Genomic DNA, 18,828 nt, shown 5'->3' on the forward strand with positions numbered 1-18,828 from the left:
CCGGCCCGGCCCGGCCCGGCTCGGCCCCGGCTCTGCCCCGGCTCGGCCCGGCCCGGCCCGGCCCGGCCCCGCAGTCGGTTCCGCGGTTGCCGGGTAACCGGGACGGGCCCGCAGCGTCTGTGACGGCGCTGCGGCCTCAGCTGCCCAGAGCTCGCCCCGGGCTGGTTGTTCACAGCCCCGGCGCCTTCAGGCGGCTGCGCTCGGCCATTCCCCGAGGGAAGTGTTCGCGGAGCATCGCTCCGTGCCAGCGAGTCCTGAACTCGCAAAGTCCCTCTGTGAATTTCCCTGAATTCCGCTTGAAGGTAAAGATTGCCTCGAGCTGTGCTTTCTGCTTTTGTCACAGCTGTGCTCCAAAAGAGAATGCCAAAGGGAAATACAGCATGGGACAATGCCAGTCTTCAGTTCGGTGGCATGTATACAACTAAGAGGATGAACAAGATAGGGTCTACTGATGGTGCTTTTTTCTCACTGAAGAAAAGCAACATTTCCTAAACATACTAGTCTATCCATTTTCCCCTGTAGTATTTACTTCAGCTGCTTGAAGGTGAATGAGTTCTGATCAAATTTCAGTGGGTTGTTACGATCTGGTTCTTAAAATGGTTAGGGAGATGCCCCTGAATTAAGGTGCAAAATTAGACTACATTCCAAGGTCAATAGTCTGGATTTTATGAAAGAGTAAATGTGAGGAAGAGAGAAATAGAGAAGGGGGTTGGAGAGGGTGAAAGAGTGACAGATTAAGTAGAAGGTATCACCGTTGCATGGATCTCACCAGCATACAATTAAATCCTCTTCTGGTCTTCTCTGTGGTGAGGTCTTGCAAAACGTAAGATTCCAGTGGATTAATGCAGATGTGGGCAAGGTGGGACTGCCCAGGTATCTCCCTGGGTCAGGCAAGTTGGACTCTGTCTCTTGCTACTTTTCAGTAATACCAAATCCTGAGCACCAGTATATCCTTTGGGTCTGCCACGAATTGGGTTGTGGATTTTCAGGTCTGTTGTGTTACGTGGCTTGCCATGCAGTCATCTGGTGTGAGGCCTCAGGGAAGGGTCTGGGGGCACTTTGGAGGTCTTTGATGGGTTATGACACCCCCTGAGCTGCCCCTCGTGGGAATGTGCCCTGGATGTGGCATTCTGGGGCTGGGGGGTTTTGGAGCTGAGCCAGTTTGTGTGAGGGAGGATGGGTGTCCACTGCCCCTTACCAGAGGTGACACTGCACACCCAAAATTTTCTCCTTCCCCTCTCTTGATGGGAGGTCTGTGTGCAAACCTGGCCTCAGCAGATGAGTTTGGGCCTATGACTTTCCCAGCCTGAAGGCAGACAGAGCTGATTTTCAGGACAGCTGCTGGGTTTGGCTTTGTTGTGGATATAGTTTTCTCCCTCAGCCTTGTTCACTTCTCCCCACACCTGAGCTAATAGGAGAGTTGTGTCACCTTTATCTTGTCTCAATTTCCCTTAGGCAGCTTAACTCACAGTCCCAAGTTCCAGTCAGGAGGCATTTTCAGGGCAGGGTGGGCTTGGGTGGTCTCAGCTTCTTTATTCAGTTTTGACACAATGGGCAAGAAGTCCTTTATCACAATATTTAATCCATTAGCCATAGCATTCCAGTCTCTCACAAGTCCTGTGAGGAGCAGCTGAGAGGGCAGGGCTTGTTTAGCCTAAAGAAGAGAAGGTCCACTCAAGCTATTTTTAAATGATATTTAAGCTACAGTTTTTTCTATTCTAACTATTATTAATATTCAGCTTTTTAGCTCCAGGTTTCAGTATGAGCCATCTTTGAATTGTACAGCATAGCCATATAGTTCAAATAAAGTCCAGCTAGAGGCCTAACAATACTAGCTACTTGTGCCAAACAAGCACTCAGCTACTTTCAAATAATAGCAATATTTTTAGCACCAGTATATCCCTTGAATCCGCCATTAATTGGGTTCTGGATTCTCAGAGTTCCTTTGTTGCTCTTTCCAGTTTTATTGGGGCATTGTTGCTCATTGGGGATATCCTGCCTTCAAAATGGCTTCTGGATTCCCAGAAAAGACACCAACACCTCCATCTTCTGTCCAGGAAGATGCTGAAGTCTTTTCCTGTAAGTACCCACTGGGGCTGTGTTAAGGCTGGAAACTCCCCTCGTGTCCCTCCTCTCCCTGCCCCTGCTGTCAGCAGCGCTGTGAAGCTGCAGACCCCCTCGCCACCTCTTTGTGCCCTGCTCCTGCTCTTGGTGGATGCTGTCCTGGTGCAGCAGGGAACGCTGTGTGATGTTTCAGGGACAGTCCAGCATCCTGCCTGGCTGTGCCACCGGAGCCAAGTGAAACCAATGTGCAGCTGAAGCCCTGAGCAAGTGCTTCTTTCCCTTTCCCTTTGCCACAGCAATTCCTTCTGTCAGGCTGGACACTCACCTGTGCTGCTCTGACCAACCTGCCCGTGGGCACCTGGGCATGTGGGGGGGGAAGCTCAAACAATGCTCAAAGCCTTGAGAGACACGGCTGGTCCCAGCTGGAAGAGCTTCCAGGCCAGCTGTTCTCTCTCATCTCCTGTGTGGGTGCAGATCCAGCCCTGCAGGCAGCACTGGAGTCAGGGCCACAGAGGTCCCTTGGTGTCTGGAGCTCACTGGAGTGAAGATGCCCCACTGCTGAGGCTCTGTCAAGGAGATCCCTCTGTTTTCTTCTGTGGAGGGGCCTGTGAGCCCAGAGAGAGAAAACAAATGCTAATGAGCAGAGAGAATGAAAACTTGGACACATTCCTGTGCACCTCACTCTTGGTACAACTTTGCTTTCTGTTCTTTGTTCCAGGTGAAGAAAGTATCCAGAGAAACCTCCATGGAGAAGCTGTAGATCTCAACGTTGGGTTGAGCAGAAATTCTGTAGAGATTAAGAAAACCTTCATCACCATGACAAACCACACAACTGTGTTCATCAAAAACACGAGTAACATCACAGCTCACTTCCAGTGGAAGACTTTTCCTACTGAGGAAGATGACAATGGAGAGAAGAGGAGGTTGGTTTGAAAGATGCATTTCAGTGAGAGACATGGCCCAAGACTGAAACTGGCGTGTGGCCTCAGGGGGGTGTTGGTGCTTTTGAATGGTAAAGGAAGTAAACCATCCCTGGCCAAGTAAACCATCCCTGGCCCTAGGGTGTGTGTCCCTGGGCTTCAGGAGCTCAGCACTGAGCATTCCAGTTCCATTTATACTCCAACCATGGCATTTGGGGAAGCAAAGGTTGGTTACAAGGACTGGATTTCCTCAGGTTCTAATTGGGCTTTTGTCTCTCTAATCTTCTTCCTACATGACCTGGCAACATCCTTAAACATTTCCTGAGTTGCCAGCCCCTCTTTCCAAAGGTGATGCACCCTCTTTTTCTCCCTTAGTTCCTTCAAAAGCTCCTTGCCCATCCAGGCTGGTTGTCTTCCCCATCAGCTCATCTTTCAGGACACAGGGACAGTCTGTTCCTGTGCCTTCAAGACTTCTTTCTTGAAGTATGTCCATTCTTCCTGGACTCCTTTGCTTTTAAGGGTTGTTTCCCAAGGTACTCTCCAAATCAGTCTCTTGAACAGGCTGAATCTGCCCTCCAGAAGTCCAGACTGGAAATTTTCTTGATGCCCATCCTTGTTTCACTGAATATTGAGAACTCTTATTATTTCATGGTCACTGTACTGCAGACAGTGGTGAACAGATAAAGTTCATTTAGTCATTGGGGAATCTCCTGGTGATATCCAGTACCTGGATCCCAGGGAGGCAGCACACTGCCCTGTGGAATGCATCTGATCTGATATACAGGGCCCTCAGCTTCCCTTAGAAGGGAGTCACCTACTACCACTACCCTTCTTTTCTTCTTAATACTTGAGGCCGTGATCTGTCTGACAGACAAGTGCAACTGGGAGACTCTCCAGACAGAATTTTTTCTTTAGTGTCGTCTGCCAGACCCTCTGGAGCCAGGGCCTCATACCTATTCTCTCAGGGCACCTGGGTAGGTGATGGGGGTCAGGAAGGAATTTTACTACCTCCCAGTAGAGACCCATTTCTATTCCCCACTGTCTCTTAGGTCTCCTCCTTCTGCCTCATCACAAGAAGGGCAGGACTCCTCTGGCTCCTGCTGAGCTTTTCTCAGGGTTAGAAGGGTGTAACTCTGCCAGTTTATTTCTGTTTCACTCTCCCTAATGCTCCTCAGCCTTTCCACTTCTTCCTTAAGCTCTGGCACTGGACAGAGCAGATCATTCACCTGCTGACACCACACACAGGTGTCTCTCACACTGTCCTCTGATATCAACACCAGGCTCAGACCCTCCCTGCAGCCAGGGGCCTGGACAGCTGCGTCCTTCCTGGGGGGTTCTGTTTGAGTTAGTACACTCCTGCTGGCAGCAGCAGCCACGGCTTTTCATCATTTGTAAAACATTGCTGGGGATAAAAAAAGGCAGAAAGAAGAAAGGAAAAAAAAAAAAGGCAAGCACCTCACAAGCAGCCAAAAGACACAACCCACTACACAAGGAGGGTGGCTGGCTGCACCCTTTCTGCTCAGGCTGCTTGTGCCAACTGCCACGCAAAAGCTGAAAGAACTGCAACCTGCCATGCCCAAAAAGCTCTAGATCATGAAAAGGCCTCTCCAAGAGCTTGCTGTTCCCTCCTGCACAACAAAGTCCCTTCCCCTCTCAGAGCCTCTGTTTTCATGCATATTGCATATAAAACCTAGAATGCCACTGAAGGGATTTGGTGCCTGAATTCATCCATTTCCTTTGGAAGTGCTCTGGGATGCTCTTGTGAAAGGCAGAGTAGGGAATAGGGCAGATCCAAAATGGCAGAAACAAAGAGTGATGCTGGTAACATGTAGCTGCAACCCAGGGAAGTCCTGCAGTGGGTGCTCCATGATCTTTATCTGCCTCCCCCAAATACTCAGTAGTAGGAGAAGCCAGCTGAGGTGGCTGCTGGATTCTCCCTCAGCTGTGGAAGAGGCTTTGAGCCAGGAGGTTCTCTTGAGGGATGCTGGCTTTGGAAACCTCTCCTGAGCTCACAAGTGTGGAGTAAAACGACCTGCTGTGCCAGTGAACAGCATGTTATCCTCTGATCCATGTGGGACCCTCATGGCTTGGGGTCAGCCCTTGCTGGGGAGCTGCTGCTGCTCCTCCCCAAGTGCTTTCCCTCCTGCACTCACACTTCCCTATGCAAATAAGTGGTTTATTAAACGATCTGCTGGCCTTGTCTCTCTCCCTGTGGCTGCAGGCAGTGTCGTTTGCTGCACCCGCCAAATGAGGTGTGGGCAGAAAAGTTCATGGAGGAGAAAGAGAAGGAGAAGGACTCTTGTGAAGATTGCCCTGCCCTCCTGAGCAACGTGGTCCAGGAGGAGATGGCAAAGGTGCAACAAGACCCCCTGCTGTTCTCCAATGATGTTTTTTCCATTGAGCCAATGGTAAGTGATAGCTGAGAACCTCATTTTCCTCCTCCCCCTCTTCCTCTTCCTCCTCCCACCCACCCTCTCCCCGGCCCCCTTCCCCCCAGATGAGGGCACTCGGCGGATCCTCAGCTGGCTGGAAGTGCTGGGAGGGAGGACATGGAGTTTCTGGAGCGGCTGCAGAGCGCCCTGCTGGAAGCATTTCTGCCCTGCAGGCTCAAGGCAGGGCTGGGAGCCTGACAGAGCCGAGCTCTGCTGCCAGGGCTCGAGCTCAAGGGCGCTCTGTGCTGTCCTTGCAGTGTCCACGGGGAGCAGTTCTTGTAGGCAGGGGCTCCCCTGACACGTGGTGCGTGGGGCTCAGCAGAGGCTGTTGCAGCTCTGCCAGTTCACATACTGACCTCAAGCTTGCAATGGTTCGCTGGAGGCCAAATTCAGCCCAAGGTTAATCACAGAACTGCCAATCCCCTCCTGTCACCACACCTTGCACTATTTCTGAGTGTCCCTTCCAGTGTCATCTGAGAGCCTGGACAAAAGGGTGGAAGATTTAAATGGGCCTTTTGAGTTCTCTTGCACACAGGGACAGAGAACCTTTTCCTTTTCTGCTTGTGCAAGCAAACTGCCACGTCCTCCCACCAACCCGAGCCCCGATTCTGAGTACTGGCATTGTGAGAATGATGAATGCCTGGTGTCTGCACAGTGCAAAATCCCTCCTCATCTTGGAGTAAACCCCAGAATAAGCCCAACCTCTGCATTCTTTCAAAACAGGTTAACTAATACTTGTATTTCAAGGAAGGGAATCATGTTCTCTCCTTGGCTACTCCTATGGCCCATCTAAGGCCAAGAGCCACCAGTGCACAGTGGCAGTTGCATCCCACTGTAGGTGACAGCAGCATGATGTGAGCAAGAGCTTGTGTCAGAGCAGTAGGAATATTGTGGAGAGTGGGAGCTGATCAGCTGAGCATTGAGAGAGTCTGGCGGTGTGCTGAGCTGGGTTTGGAGTGCTGCCTTGGGCTCCTTGTGCTGTTCACTCATCATGGATGCTCTAAATAAAGGCTTACATGACTGTGGTTGAAAACAAGAAATGTGAAGTTTGAAGAGAAATGTTTTGTTGTCCCTTTCTGTTCTAGGAGGGAGAAATTAGGCCAAATAGTATGGCTGAAATCAAGGTGACCTTCAAACCCCTGGAAGCACGGGAGTATCAAAGTGTGGCTTACTGCAACATCTCAGGTAGAGCTCCTTTCCCCTGCTGCTCTCAGCCACAGTGAAGCCATGGTGCAAGCCTGAGCCCACTGGGCTCCCCTGTAACTGCTGGGAAGAGTCCCTGGTCAGCAGGGCAGTGCTGGCACATCCCCACTGGCCCTGCAGCTTCCAGGGAGTCTCCTGTGCAAGGCCAGGGCTCAGAATCCTGTGTCTGGGTTACTGATCCCAGGACAACCCAGGCAGTGCAGGGAGAGGTTTTCCTGCCATGGCTTTGCCAGCATTCCCTCAAAGGCCAAAGAGCTGCAGAGCACAACAGCTTTAGTGAACAGGCACTGAGCCCCTGTAGGCCACTGACCTCCAGGATGGGTCCATTTGCCATGGCTCCATCATCAGGTGGTAGGAGCTGAGTTAGAAATGGGCTCCCTGACCCTGGATCACTCCCACTGCCCAGGCACCACCAGACCAGAGTGGCTGAGCCCCACTGAGCCCAGGGTGTTTGTAGAAGGAGCACCCTTGGCCAGCACCTGCTTCTGTCCCTGGGTGGGAATTGTCACCTTGCAGCTCAGCCTGTGGAAGTAGAACACAATGCTGAGTGCCAGAAGTTGAGGATTTTGGTAACAAAGTCGTGTGCTACTGGGCCAGGTAGTTTGGCAATTGCCAAACTCTTGATGAGCTTTGTGCCTTCACTGAATGGATTTCAGAGCTCCTCTAAGTGCATGGGAAGGAAACCACAGAATCACAGTATGGTAAGGATGGAAGGGACCTTAAAGATCATCCAGTCCCAAGGGCCCTGCCATGGGCAGGGACACCTCCCCCTAAACCAGGTCACTCCAAGCCCCATCCAGCCTGGCTCTGAACACTTTTGGGGCTGGAACCTTCACATCCTCCCTGGAGAACCTCTCCAGTGTCTCACAGTAAAATAATTCTCACCCTCACAGTGAAATAATTCTTCTTAATATCTAACCTGATTTTCCTTCCTTTCAATTTCTACCCATTGCTCCTTGGCCTGTCACTACATCAGAGATGTTTTAAACTCAGCAAACTGGTGGCTAAAATTGTAAGCCAGCCCAAGGAATGGGTTAGAAATTGCAAGTCAGCCCCAAGGGATATCTCCTGAGGGAAGAGAAGGGTCCATAACTTCTCCTGCAGCATCAGGAGCTGGCTGCATCCAGCTCAGAGTCAGGGACTAGCACTGAGGCAGCCTGGAAAATGCAGTATAACAGAGGGAATTATTGTACTGAAATGGACATCTCTCCCCAGGCCGTGAGAGCAGGCTGCCCCTGCACCTCAGAGGGGAAGGCCAAGGACCCTTGGTTGAATTCAGCCCTCCTTCACTTAACATTGGGAATATTCTTGTCAATACCCGCCACGTCTATGAGGTGAGCAGCAGGGCTTGGGATGGATCCTGATGGCTCCTGAGACAGCAGAAGCCTGGTGGGGCTGTGGAATTCCTGCCAACCTGGGCAGTTGTGAGCAGGGAATATTTGATATAATGGTCAAATCTGGGGGGGTCAGAAAAGTGTGTCAGTTGCTCATGAAGCCCCAGTCCCTGCTTTTGGGCAGCCTTCCTTAGGGATCAGCTGGGAGGCTTCCTGCAAAACAACCCCTTGGCACATGAAAGCAACAGGGGGTCAGACAGCTGCACCTTCAGAGGCTTTTGTGGCAGTGCCAGACACAAGGCACCTTTGTACTGGGCTGTTGAGAAGCAGCTGGAGCAAACTGGCTGCGTTTGGGCTCCAGTCCACTGCAAACAGCTTCCAGTCAAGTGTCTCCTGCTCATTCCTGGAAGCCACAGGAAAGCCATCCAGCCTCCTGGCTCAGTGCTGGCCCTTGCAAAGGGCTTGGGAGTTCTTTCCCTTGCTGACAAATCTCTCACAACACTTCAGTCTTGGTGCATTTCAGGCTCCAGAAAAAGAAACATGTTCCTGGGAATAAAGCAAAGGATTTTTCTACCTATTTGCCTTCCCCCAATAGTGTCAAGTTTACAAAAAAAATCATGAGAGAGCAACTGAAAGAGGTAGAAAATGAGGCACTACCTCATGCCAGACACTTTCAAAAGTTTGGCTGGGGAAGGCAAAGACATGCTGAGTTTTCTTACCAAAAGATGGTGCTGTCTATACATTTAGATGCTGATGCCTCCTAATCAATGTATTGTTTTCATGGTGTGAGAAAAGGTGAATGAGTAGATGGTACTGTTGGAGCTGTGCTCGCTGGGGCAGCAGCAGCAGCTCTGTGGTGATTCACTACCCAGCTGCAGTCACCCCACGTTGCTGTCAGGGCCAGGTCTGAATGAGCCTGGTGGTGCTGACCAGAGGTGACTGCTCTGTGTCCATGGGATAACCCCAGGGTGACTGCAGTTATGTGGAGTTACCAGGGCTTTGCATGAAAACCCAAAGGCAGAGCTTGTCCTGTTGTATCTTTTAACTTCTGCCATTCAGCAGCACAAAGCACCTTCTGCCTTTTCTGGGTGTTAATTGCATCATTAGAAAATAACTCACAAGAAGGGAAGATTCCATGTGTATTTCCATTTTGCTTTCTTGCTGCTGCAGGTGAAGCTGGTTAACCAAGGACCTCTTGATGCTCCGTTCACCTATGTCCCTTCAAATGCAAGCATGGGCTTCAAGTTTGCACCTGAGAAGGGCATCATTGCACCAGGTGTGATCCAGACTGTTTGGATCTCCTTCAGTGCCACCGTGCTGGGGGCGTTTGAAGAAAAATTCCAGTTCAGTGTGGCTGGATCTCCTGTGCCTGCAATCCTGACCATCAAGTAAGGACTGTGGGAGCTTGGTGGGCACATCTGGGAGATCCCCCTCATATCTAATTTTGGGGCTGAGTAGAGAAAAAAGGTGTTTCCTGAGGACTTAATCTCTGCTCTGATCCTGGAGTTACCTTAGTGTGAGGATGCCTCCTGCCCTGTGTGGTACCCAGGAGCTGGAATGACTCTTCCCTGCAGGGATCTTCCTCTGCCTTGGGCCATGGCAGGCAGTGGGATGGATCAGCTTTGGGCAGTAGCTGCTCTGGGATGTCCCCCTGAACAGCCAGCAAGGCCCCCAGGGCTTTGGAGGTGGGCCAGCCTGGGTGATTCTGCACCAGCAGCAGTGTTTGTAAAAACTTGTGTTAATAATCCATCCCAGATGGGCAGCAGCAGCAGCCTCCCCTCACCTCTCACAGCCATGCTGTGGGGCACAAGCTGTGCTCTCAGCTCCTGTGCAGAGAGTGCCCTGGGAGCTCCTTTCCACAGCCAGGAAAGGGCTGATGTGGGAGACAGGGAACTGTGCAGCAGGAACTGTGCCAAGGACAGGGGTGTCATCCCATGGGCTGGTGCCATGGCAGGAGATAATCCTGGCCCAGCAAAAGGGAGAAGGGCTGATAGCAGGGGAGGCAGAGCTCAGTCCTCAGCACCACAGCAGCATGAGGGCTTGTCCCTGCTAGCCTGAGCCATGTGCTGCTAGGATCATGTAGGGTAAGCAGGAGAGTTGATGCTGGCTGCTCTGGAGCTTTGGAGCTGGGCTGCTGCTCTTGGGAGGCACTGGGTCAAGGCAGTAAAGAAATTAAAGCAATCTGCAGTCAATTATACCAATGAGATAAGGGAGATGGAAAAAAAAGAACAAGAAAGTTACTATTTAGCAAGAGAAAAGTGGTGAGTAGGTCTGCCTATAGTAGAGAAACAATCATGCTGGCTTTGTTTTTGGAGGAAAAGTCCTGCTTTTTTTATTTTGGAACTCAAGAGGGAATCTTTCACCATCAAACAATTGATTCTCCTCTGTCCATCCTCCAAACTGTTCATGGGATGTTTCTGCATAAGCAGCTTTCTCCTTGAGCAAGGGCAGGTGTCTCTTGTTGAGAGGTGTAGAGCAGAGCCAGTGGCAGTCCTGTGAATACAACAGAAGGCACAGTTCACTGGTCCTTGATTTTTAACCAGAAGGCAGAGTGGGCATTGATTGGCATCTGCCATGAAATAAACTCGTGAGTGTTGTGCAGCTTCAAGTGCTGATTTTCAGTTGGTGACTTTTGGAGTCTGTCTGCTGAGGTCAAGGACAGGTGAGGTGCTGTGCTAGATGCAGGACACCCTTTTTTGTTTGTTGAAGCTTTTGCCCTTGGCTGTGCCAGCTGGTGCACTGCTGACAAGCTGCTCCTTCTCTCTAGGATTCATCTGTCCACTGCGTAGAACTGTTGCTGCTCTTTTCAGAGGATGTTTGGGGCTCCCCTAGATTCATGTCTCAAACCTCTCTCTGTAATGACTGTGTGGTTCAAGCTCCTCCATGGGAGCAGCAGTTCCAGCTCAGAAGTAGCAAAGCAGGGAACCTGTGGTTGGAAAGGCTGCTTACAGAAGTTTGTGGGGATACCTTTATGTCCATCACGTTACGGATGGGGAAACTGAGGCACAGGGCAATGTCTGGGTGTGTGTTCAGGGTCCTTCATGGGACCACCAGCAACCAGGGGGCTTTTCCTGCCTGCCCTGTCCCCAAAGCCCCATCAGTGGCTGTTGGCTGCTGGCCACTTGGCTTTAGGTGCCTCCTGTCCACAGGGGCCCTGCGCTGAGCTCATGGGGACGTGTTGATTTGAGCCCCACAGTGCCTGACACCAGGTTTTGCACCGCCGAGCCACGACAGCCGGACCTTTGCAATTCCCTTTAACCAAGCCATGTCCTCCTCTGTCCTCGCCATTGCAGGGGCAGTGTCATTCGACCACCTTTACACTTCAACGTCGATGAGCTCAGCTTCGGGGACATCTCCTTTGGTGAGTGTTCCCTGGGCTGGGACACAGCGTGAGGGATCTGTGTGTTCCACAATGGAGCACTTGAACATCAAAGCATCCCTCGCTCCTGTTCTGCCACAGCAGCCTCTTCAGGGTGTGAACTCCAGGGCTGCTGGTGCCTCAGGTAGCCTTTTGCCATTGTGAGGTCAAACAGAGCCAAGGCATATCAGGTCAGGACAGCAGAGACAACAATGCAAGAGCAGATGTTTCCCACCCGCCCAGTAGTGCTTCTGCCCTTTGGTGTAGTTATGATCACAGCAGGAGGAGCTGTGGGGATCTGGGCACTGCCCAGCAGCAGCAGGCAGGAGCAGGGAAGGCAGGCAGGCTGGATCCCAGCGCTGAGCCGCAGCCCAGGGCAGTCCCGGGCCAAGCACACAACCTCCCGCAGCAGCAGCAGCCGACCTTCGATCCCGAGCGGGAGGAAGGGAAGCTCCGCTCCCTGCCGAACCTCGGCTCCGGCCTCACAGCCGCCCGTGGCATCATGCCACAACTCCCAAAAACCCGAATTGAAAAGTCCACCCCCAGAGCCAAAACCCCCCAAAACCCCTATCTCCCTTCCCAGCCCAAGGGCAACATTCACTACTACGACTAAGCCTTTAACAATGAAATTCAGGAACTAATTGCCGTTCCTGATCTGCTTCTTCCCCACCCTACATCACCACTGAGGCACTTTGTTAAGTTGCCTTTTGAATAAATGGAACAAGAAAAGCAACAGTAATCACAGGGGGCAGCATGGGTGTGAACTCATGTTCACTCACTTGTTTATGTACCTTGAAAACGGTGGGAGTGTTGGCAGCCTTAATGGAGAAATTTACAGCTTGAATTCTCAGAGTAAATGCTCGGTCTGGGTGCACACTCACCACTGAGAAATAACTGATGCTGGTTTGGGGCAGGTGAGGCAGCTCCTCCCCATCACAAAGAGAGAAGCTTGCAGTGTTCAGCAGGGCTAGGAGTGGGCATTTTCAAGGCTGCAGTCTGGAATCGGTGTCAAAGGGAACTAAGTGATGATCAATTCCTCCTGCAGCTTCTCGGTGAGCTGTAGTTCAGACAATAAAGAGCTGAACTCCAGTGACACTTTCATCCTACCAGGATATTCACCCCAAGGGTTATGCCATAATTGGTGCCTAAATGGATATTTGTGTCCTTTCCTAGGCTTTCCCTACACCCAGAGCTGTCGCCTGACTAACACCTCCTCAGTGGCCATGACATTCAAGCTCCGCATGTCCGATGATGGCACACAGCCTTCTGTGAACGTCTATGATCAGATAGGCAGAGACAATGACCCGTCCTGGAGGGAGGGAATTCGTTTTTATGTGGAGCCAAGGGAGTTTACAATGAATCCCAGCCAAGGGACCATCCTACCCCAGGGACACCAGGATATCGAGGTATGGGAAGAGCCCAGCCACAGACGCTTCAGCACCAGGGCTGAAGCTTCCCTGGAGTGTGGGAGGGCTTTAGCTCAGGTGCCAGCTTTGAGCACTTGGAGCCCTGTGTGAGTGAGAGATCTGCACTGGGGAGAGGCCTCTGCTGGCTGGCTTCCTCGGGATGTTCCTCAAGGAGCACCGTGTTGTTTCCAAAATCACAAGCTGAGATCACATACCATATGGTCAAGTACTGAAGCCATTCTGTGTTTTTGAGAGAGATTTCTTTGACTGCAAGTGGGCAGAGGAGGGATGAGAACAGAAGGTGGCTGTTAGAGAGATGTCATTGTATAACTCAGTTTTTCTTCTTGGTCTCATTTCCCCTCTCCTGCGGAGGAGAATGATTTGTGTTCACTGTAGGGATCTCCAGTGGACGCAAAAAAAATGCAACCATGAACTGCCCAGCACCTGCTTGGCCCCACTTTGACCTCAGCTTCCTGCTGTAAAGATGAACTCATTCTGTTCAAGTCAGCAGATTTCCTCTGCATTTATGTCATTGCAGTCAGTTGAAACACTGGGCCCTTAATTTGAATACAGTGGTGCATAGAGCTTAGGTCGAATGTTTTAATGTAGATGACCTATGCCCTGATAGTAAGGTTTATTTAACAAATCTGGTCTTGCCAGAAGGCTTTTGTTACTCCCAGACTGTGCTGTACACATGAACCAGCAGAAGAATTAAGGGAAAATCTGCCCTTTCTTTACCATGAAACAAGAGCTGGAGGATATCACACGTGGGTAATGAGCTTTTGTAAGGAAGAATTTGCTGCTCTTCTCTTCACCAGGTGACCCTGTGTTCCAACACAGTGATGGAATTCTGTCGGAGAATGCTGGTGGACCTGGAGGGTGTTGGCGAGGGAATGGCATCACTGGTCATCACAGCCAGGTACCAGCCCTTCCCTGGCCTCCCCCAGCCGCTGCCTTGCACGGGGTTTGCTGGCTGCAGCTCCCAAGGAGAAGTGCTGTCTAATGACCTCCTGTTGTGCCCAGCTGGACATGAGAACAGCGGTGCTTGGACATCAGCCTGTGCTGAAAAGCACCCCTGCTCACAGCCCAGCACGGTCCTGGGCCCTTTTCTAAAGGGACCAGGAATGATAAATTTTATTGGCCTGGTTTTTGCTGCTTGAGCTGGAGCAAATTTCCCAAGGGCCTCCTCTCCTTCTTCCTGCAAGAGGTGGAGTTGTGCTGGTTGTGGCCACCCTGCACTGGTTTGGGACACACCAAGCAGCCTGCTGAGAGTCAGGGTCTGGTTCTGTCAATGAGGGCACATGGCAGGGGAAGTGGCTCACAGCAAGAGTGGTGAGGGCAAGGTCTTACAAGGGGAAAACAGCCCTTGATGTGGCAGGTCAGCTCTAGTTTTTCTCCCTCTCTCTGCTTCCCATTTTGAGCTTTAATGTTCTCAGGCTCAACCCAAAAGTCGTTCTTGCTGCAGCAGAATTCCATCCTGCTATGCTGCTCTGGCTGTCATTTAATGACAGGAGGGATGCAGCTCCCTGGTGCTGTTCCCTGTCCCAGGCAGAGCCAGTCAGTGCCTGGGCTGCCATTTTGTCAAGCAAGTGCAACTGGGGACAGTCAGTGCATGGAGCTGTGGAGTGAGGGACTGAGGGAGCTGTAGGACCTGGGAGGGGAGATCACCCACTCTGCAGGGCAGGGGGTGTCTCGTGCCCTCCAAGGCTGGGGCAAACAGCTGAGTTCTCAGGCAGGGCAACAGCACTGTGGGAGAGAAGAGAATCATTTTTACTGAGACGCTGGAGTTGTGTGTTCCTGGGGCCCTAGTGAGCACTGATCCTTGTTGGGAAGGCTCCCCCAGAGCTCATGGATGATTGGGACTGTTACTGGAGTCCTTGGGTAAAGGAGGGGCTGAGGCAGCCCCTGTGGGACAAAGTGCCCTGCCTGGGGCACTTGGCAGCCTCTGGGCTGTCTCTCAGGATTTGCCCCTCCTTGACAAGACGTGTTCAAGTGGGAAGACTTTAAAGGCAATTTATCACTGTAGGGCTGTTAAATGTCTGTTTGACAGTGACAAATGTGTTATGCTCCATTTCACAATCTTTGGGGGTAAACATTCTCCATTCTCTCAGTATCTCTGATTCCCCTGGGGTCATCTCTTTGCCCAGGTGTCTTGTTCCTGAGCTGCAAGTGTACCCCGAAATCCTGCTCTACGATGAGTGTCAGCTGAAGGTGCCATACCAGAGGAAGTTCCTCGTTGCAAATAACACCGACCTTCCTGGCTGCTACGGGCTTATTCCCCAGGTTTGGCATCGCATCCACCTCCTCCTCCTCTCAAATATTACTGAGGAGATTATTATGGGAAAAAGGGTTTGGATAAGACCTTGCTGGTTTCTGTTCAGTCTTAAAGATCTGCGGAGAACAGCATCCTACCTGAATGCAAACTTTAGGAGGCAGTTTAACCTCCTGAGGAAACAGTTCATGTTCTAGTCTTCAGGGTGTTTTCTTGTGGGAGATCTTAGAGGGTTGTGAAAAGCTGCTGCATCCACAGACACCAGTGCCCGTGCTGGCAGCCTCCTTGCAGGAGGACCCCCTGAGAATGCTAAGCCTACAATTCTTGCATCTTGTTTGTGCCTTTTACCTTTGTCCTGGGGATTTTTAAAAATGTGTGTAAGTTGCTGTTGCGGTGGATGTTAAGGAGTCTATAATTTATTCAGAGGTCCCTCTGAAGCTGCATTTGATTCTGTCCCTTCCAGGAACGCAAGGAGGACTCTCCTGTATTCTACTCCAGCCCCAAACCGTGTGGGATTGTCCAGCCTCACAGCATTGCGGAGATTCCACTTACAATTGAAGTCCAAACACTGGGCAAGCATCGCACCAATGTTCTTATCGGCGTGTTTGGGGATGAGAGAAACCCACTGGTGAGTGCAAGGGGAGATGTGTGCCTTTGTGCAACTGCTCCTGGCAGGGTGCAAGGGTACAGGGATTCTCCTGGGGAAAACAGGCACAGGCTGCTGAGGAGAAGGACAGGAGGGATCGGTGGCACAAACAGCTCACGCCTTAGAGGTGGTAATCTCAGTGTCTGACACAGAAGGTAGTTCATCTAAGCAGCAATCAAGGATAATGTTAGTTAATTGTTCTTTAAAATGCTATTAACTTTGGAAACCTCTGTTTTTAAATGTCATCTCTCTGAGCACAAAAGAGGATGGCAGACTTCTGGGAACGTTGAGCTTTCTGTAAAAGAAAGGAAAGCTGGCATTTGAAGAGTGGTTGCAAGGATTTAAACTTATATTAAAACATAAGGAAATGACAATGCCAAATTCCCTGGACGGCACCAAACATCTGAACCTGGGCCATTGTGGCACTGCATGTAAAGCAGTCAACAGGAAGGGCAGGCGATGCAGGCTGTGCCAGGGAGCCTGAAGTTTGACAAAACAGTTTCTTTCAACTATCAGGCTGCTTGCCTTAAAGAGGAGGGTGTCTCCCCAGCAGAATAACCAGTTGTTTAACTATCAGCCTGGTCTTAACTAGAGATTTCTTGCAAAGTTTTTACCTTTGGGCCAATAATTTGTAGTTTGAAAGTTTCTTGTACCTTAATCCTTTTTAATTTGGAGTTGACTATGTATTTTTTTTTTTTCCCTAAAAGCCCAGCATTGCAGGTGAAGAGTAGCTGTCTCTAAAGAAATAACTTGGGCACGGTTTTTTAGGTTTCCTTGTTGTGGTTTGTTTTGTGTTTTTCTTTTTTTTTTAATCTTTCTTGCTTGTTTCCTGGAACAGAGACCAGAATTACGGAGCTCTGGACAGCTGGCAGGAATCTACCCAAGTCCCAGGCTGATAGACTTTGGCATGCTCCCAGTACTACAGCCTACATCACAAAGCTTTACCCTCTTCAACTACAGTCTTGTCCCTACAGACTTCAGGATGGAGATTGTAAGTATCTGTGGGGCTGTTTTCCAGGGAAATTGACTGGTCAGTAGCTGCCATGACTTGGTTTTTATATGCAAGATTTCCATATGGCCCTGTGTGAGAGGAGGCAAGATACTCCAATGTTCCATCTGAGCGAGGCAAGAGGAACCTGGCTCTGGAGTGCTGTTAGCTGGGGCACCCCTCAGTGAAGCCAGGTGCCTCTGGAGCAGAAACTAGTCTGCATTGTGTTGACAAGTTCTCCCGTAATTTTATCTTTTTCTTTAGCTGTGTGTGTCACATTTTTGGAGCTCTGAGATCAAGAGAAACCTGTGCTCCTTTGCTCCCCAGAGAACGTGGACTTCCCTATGGTTTCCCTGTTCCATCTGCATTTGCTTTGTGCCAGACTGCTGTTCATAGTAGAGAGCAGGGTGCGGGGTCTGTCCTCAGACTGCTCGTGGGGAGGCAATTTTCACACCTCCTGTGGGTCAGGCCAGCTGGGCTGTCCACACAAAGACATGTGGGGCTGTGCACCCCCACAGCCTGTGATCTCTGTGCCATTGAAGAGCATCTTTGGACACCAGCTGCAGAGAAAGGCAGTTCAATATTGGAGGCTGCACAGGGCAGAAGGAGCTGGGGCTGCTCCCCTGGCAGGGGGAGCAGGGCTGGTGCAGCCAGGAAGGGCCTGGGCTGGGTGGGATGTCTGCTGGAGGGGGAGCTCTGTGAGAGGCTTGAGGTTTGTTCTTCTTCATGCTGGGTGTGTTGGACTTGTGGAGTTGCTTAAAACCTGATACTAAGGACTTGTTTGTGGCCTTGAGCCTTTGTGAGAAGCCAGGAGACAGAAAGCAGCTTTCCTTGGCACACACCCCAGAGAAAGACTGGGGAAGGAACACACTCCTGAGGATAAGCGTCCCTTGGGTTGGGCAAAACTGGGTTGATGGGGTGAGCCTATTAAAGGAGAGCAAAAGACAGGTTGTATGAACTCTGCTGTTGCCCAATATTGTATTCTAGGGATTTTAAGCCTTTATGATTTTTATCCTCACCTCTTTAGTCTTTTTTGTTTGTTTCCCACAAGACACCAGGGTGTATGGTTCCCATCCTAAATGTGTATTATGCTTGTCTTACAGATTCACAGACCCCACTGCTTTGTCATTGAACCCAGAGAAGGAGTGATCCCAGCTAGGGGTGAGGTGCCTGTGACTATCACAGCAACCCTGGATCACACTGGGATCATTGCTGACATTGTCCGGCTTTTCCTTGGGAACGACCTTCGCATTCCCGTCTGGCTGGTGGCTTTGGGCACTGGCACACAATTGTCCTAGAAAAAACATTTGCCCCAGAGCTCAACTTGGGACACTAATTCCAGCAGGAGATCACTCCCACCTCTCCTCCTGTCGCCACAAGAAGCAGTTTTGCTGCCGTCATTCAGGCAAGATCTTCTTCAGTGTCCAAAGCCCTGACTCTTTCCCTGAAGACACAGATTTGTTGCCCTGATGTTTAAAAGTATTAAAGTTCTCATAAAACTTCTTTAGCCTTCGATAATGTTTACATATTTGAGAGTCAGAGTTCCCACACCATTTCATGTATAGAGTAGTTTACATATTTCTCTGTGGGTGGAGAGAAGTGATTGATTGATTGATCGATCTTTGGACCAGTGTGGTTGGAGAGGTGGTAATTCCATCCTCCAGTCCACTGTGACCTTTAGAATTCTATAAATACCAGATGTTTTAATAAAACTTGGTCTTTTTCTCTTTTGAACTTATCAAGCTTTCGTGTACTCATTTAGTGTCCAGTGGCAACAGATTCCTTTAGAAACATGCGATGGCCAGTTGAGAGTTGTTAGACACCCTCAAAAGCCACTGACACAGGGAAGCCAGTTGCTAAATTGCCACTGAATTGTCTTTAGTTCTAATACATTGATGTCCTCACTTGATCAAGTAAGGCTCAAGTGATGATGGCAGGCTCCCCCAGAACAAAAGGTTCCCAAAATGGTGCCCGGATGAGGCGGTCCCTCTGTGTGGCTGAGGGACCAAGGGAAGATGGCATCACACCCTTCCCTTCCAAAATGGCATGCAGGGGCCCTGGGATCAAAGAGACAGGAGGGTGGCAATCTCCACCAGGAAAGCAGGAACCCACAGAGCAGTTCCAGAGGCAGAGTTGCCAGCAGAGTTTGCAAAGTTCACTTCCAAACCGTTTATAATTGCAAAATGAAGTTTCTACAAGTGACAC

At 50.5% G+C, this 18,828-nt stretch overlaps 1 protein-coding gene and 1 long non-coding RNA gene across 3 annotated transcripts in view; both read left to right on the forward strand.

The window, feature by feature from the left end:
* Positions 1-18,828, forward strand: part of LOC146766391 (uncharacterized) — a 138,748-nt gene that overhangs the window by 84,066 nt on the left and 35,854 nt on the right. The gene's annotated exons all lie outside the window — the stretch shown is intronic.
* Positions 55-18,361, forward strand: LOC146766394 (axonemal central pair apparatus protein HYDIN-like). Of its 2 annotated transcripts, XM_085589222.1 has the most exons (14): positions 55-302; positions 1,962-2,079; positions 2,783-2,987; positions 5,206-5,392; positions 6,502-6,601; positions 7,835-7,953; positions 9,124-9,341; positions 11,247-11,314; positions 12,485-12,717; positions 13,536-13,636; positions 14,865-15,000; positions 15,453-15,617; positions 16,474-16,626; positions 17,727-18,361. In XM_085589222.1, exons 2-14 carry the CDS (start codon positions 2,007-2,009, stop codon positions 17,919-17,921), a joined length of 1,953 nt encoding a protein of 650 aa, XP_085445348.1. In that variant the 5' UTR covers positions 55-302; positions 1,962-2,006; the 3' UTR covers positions 17,922-18,361. The 2 variants fall into 2 exon arrangements, with proteins under 2 accessions (XP_085445348.1, XP_085445347.1); XM_085589221.1 differs by lacking the exons at positions 55-302; positions 1,962-2,079 and having other exon boundaries at positions 2,098-2,987.

Source organism: Lonchura striata, chromosome 11 (genome assembly GCF_050655825.1).
Source record: "Lonchura striata isolate lonStrDom1 chromosome 11, ASM5065582v1, whole genome shotgun sequence".
Taxonomy (NCBI): domain Eukaryota; kingdom Metazoa; phylum Chordata; class Aves; order Passeriformes; family Estrildidae; genus Lonchura; species Lonchura striata.

Excerpts from the sequence above, each read along its gene's own strand:
- LOC146766394 (XM_085589221.1), top strand. The coding sequence starts at position 2,452 with ATGCTCAAAGCCTTGAGAGACACGGCTGGTCCCAGCTGGAAGAGCTTC. Across the intron at positions 2,988-5,205 it reads GACAATGGAGAGAAGAGGAG|GCAGTGTCGTTTGCTGCACC; the intron begins GTTGGTTTGAAA and ends CTGTGGCTGCAG. Across the intron at positions 6,602-7,834 it reads GGCTTACTGCAACATCTCAG|GCCGTGAGAGCAGGCTGCCC; the intron begins GTAGAGCTCCTT and ends ATCTCTCCCCAG.